This window comes from Ictidomys tridecemlineatus, chromosome 15 (assembly GCF_052094955.1).
Source record: "Ictidomys tridecemlineatus isolate mIctTri1 chromosome 15, mIctTri1.hap1, whole genome shotgun sequence".
Taxonomy (NCBI): Eukaryota; Metazoa; Chordata; class Mammalia; order Rodentia; family Sciuridae; genus Ictidomys; species Ictidomys tridecemlineatus.
Window position 1 is genome coordinate 29,080,356 of NC_135491.1, and position 14,265 is coordinate 29,094,620.

Consider the following 14,265-nt stretch of genomic DNA (forward strand, 5'->3'; position numbering starts at 1 on the left):
TGTGACTGCAGGCCTGAGCTCTGAACCACCGGGTCTCACCGTAGAGCTCATCCTGCGTGTCTCCCTTTCTTCTTAATATTGACACCTACATCGGACTGGGCAAACTGTTGGTGCTTAATAAAAATCTACAGGAGAGACTCAGACTGGTGACTTCGTCCCACGGATTCTTAGTGCGACTCGGGCTCCCATCCTGCCATCTTTGGGGACTTACTTCCCGTCTCCCATTTCCATTTCCCCAGGTCGATGAGCAGGGATCACACGGGGGCCTCCAAGACCAGCCAGCCAGCGGGGACACCCCGATCTCTGGAGCCGCCACTGGCCACAGGACCCCTGACGTCTTTCTTCCACTGCTCCAGTAGATCTGGGCCGGAAGCAAAATACAGGGGAAGCTGCTTGTGTATCAGCTGCTGCCCAGCAGCTGGATGACCTCCTGGTCACCAACAAAGTCAGTTCAACCCAGAGGCCACCAAGGTCCCGGGGAAGGGGAAGCCAGAGGAGAAGCCAGTCCAAGCAAGATGGCACCGGGGCCAGGCCCTGCCCTGCAGGCGGGCTCCAGGCTCTCTCCCCCTCACCCCGTCCTTCTCCCTCCTCAGCCTGCAAACCTGCTCAGGTCCCTCCCTCTTAAAAGCACAGAGACCTCCCGGGACATCCAGGCCCCTCGGCTCCCACTTCTCCCCCTCCCTCTCCAGTCTGGAACCTGGAGAGGCCAGTGGACGCTGCCGGGTCCTCCTCCCCCAGCTCAGGCGCAGGACACAGTGACCAGGTCTGGCCTCCCTCCCAGGGCCTCTCCGTGGCCCAGTTGCTGTTCCTAGACACACTGAGCTGCCTCCGCGCGGGTGACACATGCTCCTCGCTCTCCCACTTCTCCCGGATGCCTTCCCCGTCGATCCTGCTGCCCGGGAGCCACTCCTCCAGCCCAGACCTTTCTCCTGAGCTCCCGGCCCCCGGGATCCAACCGTGGGCCAGACACCCCGGTGCTCAGCAACGGACTCAGGCTCCTGCGGTGCTGACCTGTGGGTCCAGGGCTCCGGGACGCAGGTTTGGAGTCCCGTGGCCCGTGCTCAAACCTCCACCCTGGAACTTACGCAGACTGAGGGGGTCACATTGATTCCCCACGAACCCAAGGGGGGTGAGAACAGAACCCCTTTCCCGGGGTGTCCCAAGGGTGAAGCTTGTTCCCGCGTGTAGGTGTGGAGAGAAGGGCCTGGAACGTGGTCAGCCTCACCAGACACGACTGATGGTCATGAGTGCCCCAACAGCTCCTCTTCCAGAATGGTGTCATCTTGTCTCTGTCCCCCCAAGCTCACCCCCCTCCAAACCCCCTCAATTCCCAAATCCCCCTCGTTTCAGCTCTTGGGTATCTTTCCAGCCAACATCCCAAGACCCTCCTAAGCAGCAGCCCACCTCCTCTCCCCTCTCTGCCTCTCCATCTTGGCCGCCTCACTGAAGGGCCTGCTGTCCCCCTGACGGCCCCCGGGCCTCTCTTCTGCGAGACCTGGCTGTACTCCTTTCTCGGCCTGGAATTCCCCTCCCAGCTGGCTCTGAGACCCCGATTAGGTGCCACTTCCTCCGGGAAGCTTTCCTAGCATGCCCAGATTGAGTGATGGACGTGCCTATCTCCCGAGCGCCCGTACCTTAGACTCATGACGTCAGGGTGAGCTTGCGCATTAGCATCCCCCCAGCTGGGCTAGCATGAGGGGTCTCACAGCCCAGAAGGATTTTAACCACGTTGACAGAGCATGAAGCCACGAGGTTACTATTAGGGAAAACCCCAATGACAGAGGCTCCCCTGCTCCCGCTTAACAACGACACACACACATAAAAGGAATTCAGGAAAAGGAGATCCTAAGATTCAGAATTGGTAGATGCTCCGTGGCCCCAAAGTGCTCAATCAGTAGCTCCCTCAAATGCACCGATGGGACTCAAAACTGGGGAAACTGAGTCCTTGGGGCCAGCTCTTTCACCTGGCAGGACGACGGGGTGGGGGGGGGGTGACTCTGTCCCAGTTTGGAAGTTTGGTGAGGGAGAGGGGAAGGGAGAGAAGAGGGAGTGGGAGAGGGAAAGCAGTGGGTTAAAGGCGGACCACACAGTCCTGCGACTCGGACAGAACAATCCCAGGACTGAACAGAGCTCCAGGGGGAGGAGACATTTTTATCACAGACCAAGGTCAGACAGGCGTTTGGGTTTGGTGTCACCGGAATCAAAAGCCCGACTCGGCACGCTCAGCAACGCGTGTTCGGGACAGAGAGAGACGGGGCCCCCTGCCCCCCTTTCCTCCTGCTCTTCCCTTCCCATGTTTCAGAGGGTTTGCACCTCCCTGGTGTGAGGGGCAGACGCTGAGGTGCACCCCAGGCCTTCCCCCGGGGCCAGCCAGCCCCTCCTCTCACATGCTGGCTCCCCGCTGTCTCTCTGTCTGTCAGTCCCTGTCTCTTCTTCACCCTGTATCTCTCTGTGTCTCTGTCTCCATCTTCAACTGTCTCTATACATCTCTGTTTCTCTCTAACACATCTCTGTCTGTCTGTCTGTCCTCTCTCTCACATACACACCCCCCAACTCCTTCCAGGTGCATGAGGGGAAGGCTGGGGGAGGCAGGGAGGTGGGCTAGAGGCCAGCACTGGGGCATTTCTAAGGCCTAAGCAGGAGGCCCGAGGCTGAGCCTCCAAACTCCCCTTTCCTCCCCCCGCCCCCCCCTTTTTTGCCTCTGACATAAAAGTCCAGCCTTGAGGGGCACCCAGGGACAGGGACCAGCTTGACCAAGAAGGGCCTCTGGAGTGACTAAGGCCCCCCCGGGACAGGCCTGGCTCCTGCCTGGCGGCCCACCAGAGTCCCCCACCGCTGTCCCAGGACAAAAAATCCTGCGGAGATCCCCGAGGACCGCCGTTTCCCGGTCCTGCCTCCCCGGCCCCCAGGCTGAGTCACGGCCCTGGGACCAACCTGGGTCCCGGCAAAGTTGTCACGTCGAGGACAAGTTCTCAGACCCCTAGCCAGGCAGCCAGCCGTCCCCAAAGCCAGTAGAGGAGGCAGGACACCCTGGGTGAGGCCACCCACTACGGGTCTCCAGATGCAGGCCATGCCTCCCAGAGTCCTGAGCAGGGGTCCCAGGTGCCCTACGGGGACCACACGAGGCCTTAGGCGTACATGGCATCAGATGTGGGGAGACACGCACTGCTCCCTGCCCCAGCCCCCGGGAGCACCCGGCCTCTGAGCCAGGGCCCTCCACAGCCTCCTTAGGCTCTCCCCAGGCAGGGGCCTCCTGCAGAGCCCAGAGGGGGGCATCCTCCCAGAGTCTCAGGTGGAGGCAGGGAGGCTGGACGGAGCCAGGTCACCCCAGCAGGAGGCCACAGAACAGAGCTCTGGGCGGGTCCAAGTTTGGGATGTGCCTGGATGGAGGGAGGTGTCTGAAGCCATCTCAAAAGCCAGGGGAGGCCCGGGGAAGGGGCCTCATTCTCTGTGGGGAGGGGGGATTTCAAAGGCAACCCCAGAGCTGAGATTGCCTTTCTCTCAGATCCAAATGGCTCCCTCCCCAGCAGCAGCAGCTAGAGGGGTGCTGGGAAAGTGTTTCCAAGGAGACCGGCCCTGAGCCATCCCAGCTCCCCGGGTCTCCAGGCTGCAGAGTTACACAGCCACCCCCCCCCATAAAAAGGCCAGTTTACCAGCCCCAGGGGAGGTCTCCAGCAGACGCAGGAGGCCTGCCTCAGACCCCCGAGGGCCCCGAGTTTATGAGAAGGCCACCAGGCTGAACAGTGCCGCTTCCACCCAATCAGTCCCCTCGGCACTGCTAAGGGGAACTGTGACCCCGTCCAGCTCCAGGGCAGCCTCTCTGGGCTCCAGTCGGTTAGCAGGAGAAGCTGTCCACAGAGACATGGCCCCAGCAGAGTCAGCCACACACCAGGCCTCCGTGTCCACCTCCCTTCCACACAGTCCAGTGTCCGCCTCCCCCTCCGATCCCCAGGCACACGGCAGCAGTCAGGTGTCATCCCATCAGCGCCCCCACCCCTGCCCCTCCCTCAACCCTGCATGAGATCAGGCAGGCCTGGGTGCTCTTCCCATCTGTCCCCTGCAGCCAGATGGACCTTCCTAAAGCATCTTCCTAAAGTCCAGGCCACACTGCTCCAAAACCCTCCATGGCTCCCTAGTGTTGCAGCTCAAGGCGACACACTCAGGAGACCCCAGGGACAGGCTAAGGACACAAATGAGCTCAGCGGACCTCTGTAGCTCAGTGGCCGCTGGTGGGGCTGTGTGGGAGCCTTGCCCACGGGGAGCGCGGCTCTCTGTTCCCACTATGCCTCTGGGGATGCTGAGCCCTGGCTGCCACCTCCTCGGGTTCTTCAAGAGAAGCCAAAGACATCATCAGCCAAGGGCTTCCAGGGATGGACCGTGGCCTAGAGGGTGAAGAAGTCCAAGCCGAGACCCCCTCACTCGGCAGCCAAGGCCTCTGTGACCTGGCCCCAAACACCCTCCCTAACCCCTCACTGATCACGATGCTACCGCACGCACGGATCACTCGTCAGACGCTACGACTTCTGAACCTGCCCTGCTCTTGCCTCTGAGCCTTGCTCACCCCACAGTCCTCCTAAGAAGGGCCTGCACCACCTGCACCACCTAGAAACGGCACCTGGGTTCCAGGGTGCTCCTCCTGGGCCACCGTCCTGCTGGAGACGGCCCTGCTCCAGCCCTCATCACCTGGCCCTTCCGACAGACCTCTTTGGATTCAGAGGTCACTGAGAATCAGTGTCGCTCATGTCCAACCCAGATGCCCGTCCATCTCCCCTCTTTGCGGGGGGAATCCCAGGTTCTCTCGCCCTGCAGGCTCAGGCCCCTGCCCCTGCTGCTCGCTGGCTCTGAGAACTTGGTTTGGCCATTTAACCTCCACAAGCCCAGGTTCCTGGTATTAGACGGGAGACTAGCACCGCGGCAAGGTGCTGGGAAACAGCAGCTGTTGGCTCCCTTATCTAAGGGCAGGGACCTTGCCACCCTCTGTCCCCCTCAACCTCTGTCGCCGACAGAGGCCACCACAGCCCTTGGCCTGCAGTCGGTGCCTCCGTCCACGATGCGATCAGGGTGGTGCAGTGAGGGGGGCCAGCAGGAGGAGGGGGCATCAGCGTCACGCACCAGGGCCGAAATCTCCGGCTCCGAGACCAACCACTCCTCACTGCCAGCCCCCTGTGTGCCCGGAAGCGGGCCAGCACATGGAGCGGGCGTGGGTGAGGGCCCCTGTCCCGCCACCAGATGCGACTCCCTCCCGTGGAAGCCCGGCCATCAGCTCACACAAAGGCCCAAATGCCCGTCCATCAAGCCCTCCCTTCAGGCTCCCGCAACTCAGTGAAGAGCAGCCCCCTTCGCCTCCACCCGAGGACACGGGCTTCCAGAGTCTGCACAAAAGGAAGGTGGGAGAGGGAAGGGAGGGGGGAAGCACCTTTGAAATCACTGTGGTCCAATTAGCCAGGCTCTCGCCCTTCCTGCTTACAAACAGGAGCCGCATTACCACCTGCGACCAAGGCAAACATTTTTAGATATCTTCATCTTCACCTCCCTGACACGCCCGTGAAAGGGCTCTCAGCAGCCGGTGACTGGCAGGGTAGCTTTCCTTCTTACACTCCAGCAGGGAGCTTTCAGACACAAGAAATTAAAAAGCCACCAATCTCCCTGTCAGGCCCAGCTCCCAGGGCCCCACCTGGCCTTCCTGGGCTCTGCTTCTCCCCTCACCACCAGGTGAGCCCCACCACACACACACACACACACACACACGGCCGGGGATCAGTACGTCAGGGACCGGCTCCACGTCGCTGCAGGAACAGGCTGTTCAGATGAGGGGTGAGCTGAGATGCTGTCACCTGACCCCGAGAGCCGGCCAGCAGTGCTGTGGCTGGGCCAGGACCAGGGACCCACACTCGTTCCACAAGCGCCTTCACTAAAGAAGTCCCTTGCACAATAGCTCCTTTGATGGTGTGGTGACAGCACATATGGAGAGCAAGCCACACTCTTGCCCCTGGTGGGAGCAACCGCTGGAGAACCTGTCTCCTGAAGGTGAGTACCTCCATCCCCAGCCCGCCTTCCCCCTGCGCTCCTATGTGTCTACTAGACATAGATGGGATCTATGGGTTACTACACTCCCATTCAAATAGCATAGGCATGTTCACCAACAGGCATGACGAGAACGTTCCCAGCAGCACAAGGCTTGAAACAGCAGAGCGACCCCAGTGGCCTGGTCCACCATGGTGTGACACGGCACTGAGGAGGCATGAGCGCCAACTAGAGGCAGTCGTGTGAACAGCAAGAGGTGCCTGACACCAGCCCGCGGAGGCTGTGGGGATGACTTTTATACTCAGGTCCCTGAGTAGAAAACCAAGCTATGCTCTCAGCCACCAGGACGGTGATGGCCTGCCATTAATGAGGGAGGGTCCTAAGGAGACCAAGAGATGCTGGGAAGAGTCTCCTTTCTTGATCTGGGTGTGGGCTACCCAGGTGTGGTCAGACGGTGAGAACTCCCTGGGCTGTGTGCACACAGGAGGTCTGGGAACTCCCCGGGCTGTGTGCACACAGGAGGTCTGGGAACTCCCCGGGCTGTGTGCACACAGGAGGTCTGGGAACTCCCTGGGCTGTGTGCACACAGGAGGTCTGGGAGTCTACACAGTGAAGGGTACCATGACTATGGTGAAGGCTGTAGTGAAAAGATGGCCTAAGAGGAAAAGTGACTGTTGAAACTAGACTGAAACCTCTCTGCTCAGACAACAGGAGTCTCAGAGGCAGAGGCTGATACAAGGTGTCCCCCCAAAGCTCCTGTGTTCTTGCAGAGGTGAAATGCTCAGATTTTGAGAGCTCTAAGATAACCACTGGATTAACCCATTTGATACGTTAATCATTTGAATGGATTACTGAGTGAGAACGGCAGACAGACGGGGTGTGGACAGAGGAAATGGGTCGCGGGGGCATTTCTTAGGGGTTTTATATTTTGTTACTGCTCCTAGTTCGTTCTCGTTCTCTCTCTCTCTCTCCCTCCCTCCTTCTTGGCCACCAAGAGGTGAGCAGTTACCCTCCACCGCACCTTAGGCCTGGAGCAATGGAGTCACTCCACCATGGCAGAACCTCTGAAACCATGAGCTCAGAATAAACTTTTCTTCCTCAAAGTTGTTCTCGTCGGGTGTTTTGGTCACAGCAATGGAAAGCTGACCAACACCAGTGATCAGACATCCACGAAAGACCCTGGATACCAGGATCCCAGCAGCTCTCAAAGGCCCTAAAGCCAAACACACCGACCCTCCTCAGCCGGGGGCTGGCCCCTGCTCTTCAAACCCCCATGTCCTTCACACACCCAGGGCACCCAGGGCACCCAGGGCACCCACACCCAGAACACCCAGGGCACCCACACCCACCCACCTGTGAAGTCGGCAAGACTACACAGCTCCCCCCATACCTCAGACCCAGCGGGAGAACTCTGTGGGCCTTTGAAACCTCCCCTTCTAGAAAACTGGATTTTCCAAAGCCCACATCCCCTTGGAAGAGGAAGAAGGGAAAGTACCAGCCCCACTTTGTAAGCAGCCTGTTTTGACAGCGTGCCTGAGGAATTCAGCACGTCGAGTGGGGAAGTGTGAGTGGTTAAATCTATTCAATGTCATGACACACAAAATTGAGGCATAATTGCCCCTGAGTGCTTGACAACTGGAAAGCACTTCGTTTCAGAAATGGAGGGAAATTTATGCTGGGAAATGGAAGAGATTGTCAAAAGTTTGATTGTAATGTGAGCGGAGCTGCGACAAGAAGGCTCGGGTGGAGAAAACACTCCCACTTTTGACATTTCTACTCCCATTTGAAATGTCTCCGAAACAGCAGCAGCGGCTCGGTCCTTTGCCCTAAAAGCAGGTGAAATGATGATTGGAACCACAAATTTCAGGCCCTGATGGGTGGCCCCCGCGCCGCGGGGAGGAAATGCTCTCTTACCGATCATGTGGTTGGCAACGTGGATTTGGATCTCTCTCTCGTTCTCGAAGGTCATCTGGCACTTGATGCACTGGTATGTCTTTTTCTGTTTGGAAACCCAGAAGAAAGGAGTCAGAGTCAGGAGGGGGCATACAAAGAAGTTCCCACACAGACGGGCTCAGGACTTCCCAGAAGGGCCAGTCTCTTCCCATTTCCCCTGGAATCCAGCCTCAAGAGACTGGGGAAGGAGGCCAGGACCCATTCCAAGGGAGCTTCCTCTGCTACATCAGGAAACTGCCACAACCCAAGGTCAACCTTTCCAGCACTGAGAGAGGCCACCCCGCTCGGGCAGGAGACTCCAGGTACCCACCCATTTATCTCCCTGCACACCCACCCAAGGACCCAGTCACCCATCCATCAGCCTCTGTACATCTGCTCACCTACCTTCTGCCTACACATTTATCCATCTACATACAGGTGGACCCCCCCATCCACCCACTTTCTACACATCCAGGAAATTTCCAATGCCTTTTCCCACCCTGAGAACCATGTGGCTGAGCAGGGGACCCTGCTCCTGAGGGCTGTGACGCTCCAGGCCAGCTGAGGAATTCCTCACCTGCCCAGGGCACACAGAGTCCCAGGGGATCTACAGCTGGTCTCCACACACGGAGAGTATTACCAGCTGCCTTTGGTGGTGGGGACAGAAAAGTCGAGATCATCAGACACTTCCACCCCCGGACACCATCACCACCACTCCTCGGGGTTGAACCCAGGGGCACTATCACTGAGCAACACCTCCAGCCACTTTTGTTTTTTTTATTTTGAAACAGGGTCTTGCTGAATTTCCCAGGCTGGCCTGAACCTTGAGATCCTCCTGCCCCAGCCTCCTGAGTCAGTGGGATGATACGCATGTGCCCCCACCCCCGGCTACTCCAGCTCCTCAGAGCTTCTTGAAAATTCGTGAAGAATGAGGCTTACTGCCATGACCAAGCCTGTTCAGTTGTGAAACCTGCTTCTTGGGGACACAGGTGGTGCTGCCTATCTGGAGGAAAGACTGTGGCTATAGGGTTTTCTGAAGGATGAGGTGTTGTATCAGGACCCAAAATATCCAGGTTTTTTGAAGACCACTTTGGCTTCTGGGATGATGGGGCCTCCCTTACCTCTGGAAAAAGGACCAGAACTTCCAATTTCTTGCCCAAGGATCAAACTGTGAGCCCCGCAAGAGCCACCAGTGAGCTCTGCAGCCGCAGCTCCCACATGGGCACCCCCGTCCTGCAGCCCTGTGTCTATACTGCCTCTACTGCTGGACTTGCTCACGCCATTCCTGAGGCTCAGCCCAAATGTCAGCTCTTTTAAGAAGCCTTCTCTTCTCACCCAGAACGAGTCCAGGGCCTCCCCAGACCTCTAGCTTTTGCTAAGAGCAGCCGGGTACCAGTACACTGTGTGTCACGGCTAATGGACTGTCTGCTCCCCCACCGCACCCTGAGCTCCCAGGGGACCAGGAACGCGTTTGTCCACCTTGGGGATTCCTCGGCCAGCACAGACTGATGCTGAAGAAGGATTTGTTGAACACACGAGCCAAGTTGCAGAACAATACATGCAGAGACAAAGAAGACCAAAGGAGACTCGCGTACCCGGATCCCATACCACCTTAGCGCAGGACCTCATCGGGGTGCGTGCCTAGTGATCACTTAACTGTTCTCAGGATTTTTACTGATGCTAAGAAAATGGAAAAACTGGTGCTGGGAGCTTTGGTGTCCAGGGCACGGTCCCTGCTTGGGCTCCAGGGGCCTTTCCCCAGTGTTTCAGGAGAACAAGGGGCTCAGCGGGTCCCCAGCACAGGCCACAGCCTGGGCCCAGAGGCAGGCACTTGCCCTGGAAAGGTCACAGGAAGACGGAGGTGCATCTGAGGGGTGGTACAGGACGGAGCTGAGGAGTCCAGCCTCCTAACAGGCATAGGAGATGTTAGACCCCAAGGGGACTGCAGGGACTGGGGTCTGTGGAGGAGACATAGCCCCCAAGCCCCTGTCTCTGCTCAACTCCATGAAACCCATCAAGATCATTCCTTCCCGCTCACACGCGCCCCACCCTGTCTGCCTGCAAGTGTAAGAGCCCTTGATGCCTGGACGAAAGAAGGAAGGAAGGAAGGAAAATGCAGGTGCCCTTCCAAGGAAGCCCAGGGAGGCCTGCCCAGGACTGCCCAGCCCCTGTGGGGTGGGTAAGATGAAGGTGGGTGTGAGGCCCCAGCCGGCCAGCTGCAGGAGGACCATCTTCCCTGCCATGGATCTGCTTGGGCAGAAGCTTCTGGAGGCTCCAGCCATGGTTGGTCCAGACCAGTGTGAGGAGCAACCCACCATCAGGGCCATCCAGCTGTCCCTCTAGGGGCAGGTGAACGAATGGGCTCACAGGTCTTGGAAAATAAATCAGCAGGGTCTCAGGCCGGAAGAGAGTCTCCCGCTAAATGCCCCTGCGCCACGTGGTCACCCTTTGGTGGCAGAAAGAGAACTCTCAGATAACAGGGCCCTCCCTGGTGCAGAAACTGTCCCCAGAGGATTCCCAAGGGAGGAGCCAGAGAAACGGCTGACCTCCATCCACACAAGGACTTACAGACGCGCAAACGTCCACACACGGGCATTCAAATGCTCACCATCGGCCCAGCTCAAAATGAACAGCCACGGCCTATACAGACATGCCCACAACCCCCCTGACAGCAGCCTGCACCCTGCACCCCAGACTCGCCTGTGGGATGTGTGTCGTGCCTGGAGAACGGCAGGCATCCTCATGCACCCTGAAGGTTGCAGAGGTCCACACACCCATACGTGTTCCAGAGACACATCCGTCTTCAGCTCTGGCACTGGAACCCTGAACCCCAACTCCCAAACTCACCCACAGGTACACAAGCAGCTTCTACCGGGTGGGTGGCCCAGACCTACCCAATACACACAGGTCATGAGGGTACCTAAGTGCACTCGTACCCGGGCATGCACCCTGTCTCACACACACAGGGTCACCGACACTGACCTCTCTGAACTTGGTTGACCCCTAGTCCTTACCCCAAGATCTACTGGGCCTCTAGGCCCCAGGGATCACCCCTCGTCCCTCCAGCTCCTGCTAGGAGACATCATTATGAAAGGAAAAACTTCGTATTCAAAGTGCCTTGTCTTCCCCTTCCCTGGGGCCCAGCCTAGGAGCACCAAAGCTGAGGTCCAGGACCTGTGGCCAGGAGCTGTTTCCCCTGCCTGGCCCTGAGCAGCCTCCGAGCAGAAAGAAAAACCCCTGAGGTCAGCAGGGATAGAGTGGGGAGCTGGCTGGGCCTTCAGAAAGGGAAGGGGGGAAGGGACAGTCAGAGCTGCTGAGTTTCACTGAGATACACTGAGCACCTACAACGTGCGGGAAAGGCTCCTACTCAATCCCCCCGCCCCTTTTCAAGCTCCACATCAGGGATGGAGAGGTGCGTGGCTCGTCCTGACTCCCAGGCTGGCGAGGAGGGGACCTGGGCCTGGCAGGCAGGAGGTTCCCTCTGGAGTCCACTGTCTCAGCTGACATTTTTTGGCTCAGGGCCACAGACCTCCCTGGACAGTCATGGTCTAGGTGACAGAAAACTGATGTGACCTGGACATCAGCTCATCCTCCAAACCTGCAGGTCCATTAACCGGGCTGTCAAACGGCGGAAGGGAGCACTCAGGCCGCCGAACCCAGAAAGGGCCTGGGGCCCGCTGAGCGGAGGCAGGGCCGGGGTCTGCCTGCACTGGCCTCAAGGGAGGGGGCGATGCTGTTATTACCCACGAACAGGGGGAGGTGGAAACCTCAACGCTTCACGCTCCAGCCGACAGCAGCCTCGGCCCCACGGGAACCCAGTCCTCCGAGAGCTGGTTGCTATGGATACACTCCCGAGGGTCCCAGCCTGCCAGCCCCCAAGCCCCTGCACAGCCCCCAGAGTCTGCTCTGACATGAGTGAGTCCCGGGGGAGGGAAGGGGTGGGCGAACAGACAGCTGGGCCCCTGCCCCCAGGCGTGCCCAGGCAGGGGGCGCGGCCCCGGAGGATCCTTGGCTGGGGAGGTACCTGCGCTTTGTCTAGCTCCTTTCTGCAAATGGCCCATCTGCCTGTGCCTCTGGGCTGGCAGAGATGGGATTTTCAGCTCAGCCCCTCTTTCAGGAGGTTAGAGGGCAGGAAAGGAAGGTCTGCAAGCTCCAGGAAATGAGGTTTCGGTCCCCGCATGCCCACGTGCGGCTATGCATCCTTGGCTACGTGGCTTCACCCTTCTGAGCCTGGGTTCCCCCTTTGCCAAGGCACAGGCCACAGCCAGACTCCAAGGCTGTTGCTACGGAGACCATCCAAGAGCAGGTGCCCAGGAGAGCCGCCCTCACACATAGTAGGGGCTTTCACAAAGTGGTGCTTTGGTGCGAGATCCAGAGCAGACTGGGGAAGAGGAGGCTCCGATAGATCCAGGCTTTGAATGCACCGGAAGCAGCGCTCTGGCCAGCAGGGAGCCCAGCTGGTGGGCGGGGCTGAAAGGGCAAGGGATGATGCAGGTGCCCCCAGGAGAAGGGGTCAGGGTCCCAGCCACACTGTACCTGAGCCCAGGCCTGACCAGCCTGGACCCTGCCCCAGCCGGCCTCACCCCTCCTGCAGCCAGGATGCTCCCCGAGTTGCTCAGGAGACTGTGGCTGGTCAAGGGTACAGGCTGGGCACCCCACATGGCCTGCCTGGAGTCCAGTCTCCTCTGGGCCTCTCCACGGCCGCAGTTCAAGGCAAATGACCTCACCATCCTCTGCCTTGGTGTCCTCACTTGAAGAAATAAGTGCTGTAGGCGTCGACGAGATGCAAAGTGCCTGGCCCCTCCTCGTCCCCAGCAGGTGAGGACTGTCACCACAAATGAGGAAGACAACAAGTGGCGCCTCCTACGCGCCCCGCCAGTCCTTGACTCGCTCAGCCTCGCCAAAAGGCAGAGGTCAGCCTGGGAAACGGTCACGGCGTCTGACCCATCTGAGCAGATGCCAGTTAAGCCCGAATGGCCCCCCGTGCCACCCGGGGGACGGCGGCTCTGGAAATAGACAAGATGACTGCTTCTGTTTTACTGCATTGCTATCACTATTAATTACCATTACTGTTACCCTCTGGCTTCACGGAGGAGGACCGAGGCCCGGAGAGGCCAGATCACAGCGGGGCACGAGCAGAGAGACGAGCAGCCAGGCCAGCTGACTCCAGGGCCCCAACCCTCCCAAGACCACCCACAACGCCGGGCCAGCGGAGACGACGGGGGCAGAGCTGGGCAGCAGCCACCAGGGCCCACATGCAGGGCCGGTGAAGGGCATCCTACTGCACCCTTGTTTAGAGGCCTGGCCCGGCCAAAAGGCCCCGAGAGGGTGGGGTGTCACCATCCCTAGTCAGGAGCACCTCACTCCGCAGGGTCTTTCAGGACAAGCCCCATCCCAGCCAGACACACAGCCCTGTCCCCACTCAGGCCGCCTTCTTCCTAGCTGTTGTCCACAGACAGGTCGCCCTGGCTCGCTGGGTCTCCATGGGCTTGGGGCCTGGGCCACGAGGCCTCCGTTGTCCCTCCCACTGCGGGACCCTCCCTTCACCCTCTGCAGACCTCCTTCCCGCGCCTTCTCAAAGCCCCAGAGCCCCAGGCCCAGTTCTGATCCCGAGGCCAAACACCCTCAGCAAACATCCCCTCTCCTGCAGCAGGCACCTGTGACAGGTGGCTCTTCCCTAAACCCTACCTCCCCGCCAGTGGCGCCAGCAGAAGCCCTCGAGGGGAGAGCACTCCTGAGAACCGCTTGGCACCTCCTCCATCTAGAAACACACACAGACTGGATGGGAATCCGGGAATCCCTGGGCCTGGGCTGTCTGTCAACCTTGGGCCACGCAGGCTCCGTGTCCTCCACCGCCTGGCCCTCAGCCCCTGAAGGCAGGCCCAAGGAGGCCCATCAGTGGCCGACACTTGCCTCTGCCTCACTGAAAGTCTCTCGTTTCTTTGTTTTTCGGGTTTTTTGTTTGTTTGTTTGTTTGGGGGGTTTTGTTTTGGTGGTACTGAGGATTGAACTCAGGGCCTCACACATGCACGGCAAGTGCTCTCTCTACCACTGAGCGGCACCCCCAGCCCTTTTTGTCTTCTATTTTGAGTCAGGGTCTTGCTAAGTTGCACAGGTCGGCCTCCAACTTGTGATCCTCCTGCCTCAGCCTCCTGAGTAATAACCTTGAATTACAGGAGTGCACCATTACACCTGGCTAAAAGCCACCCTGGGCCCGTGGCTCCCTTGGTCCGTAAGCCCCCAGGGTGAGATCCGTTGCTGGTTCTCCTTGGCTCCTAGGCTCCAGACATAACAGGTGCTCCAGAAAAG

General features: G+C 59.1%; 1 protein-coding gene across 3 annotated transcripts in view; it reads right to left on the minus strand.

Moving 5' to 3' along the window:
* Znf423 (zinc finger protein 423) overlaps positions 1 to 14,265 on the minus strand; it is a 317,088-nt gene that overhangs the window by 111,172 nt on the left and 191,651 nt on the right. For all 3 annotated transcript variants that reach the window (XM_078032268.1, XM_078032267.1, XM_021721194.3), the window contains one exon: positions 7,939 to 8,023. In XM_078032268.1, coding sequence (XP_077888394.1) covers positions 7,939 to 8,023 — 85 coding nt within the window. The remainder of the gene's footprint in view (positions 1 to 7,938; positions 8,024 to 14,265) is intronic.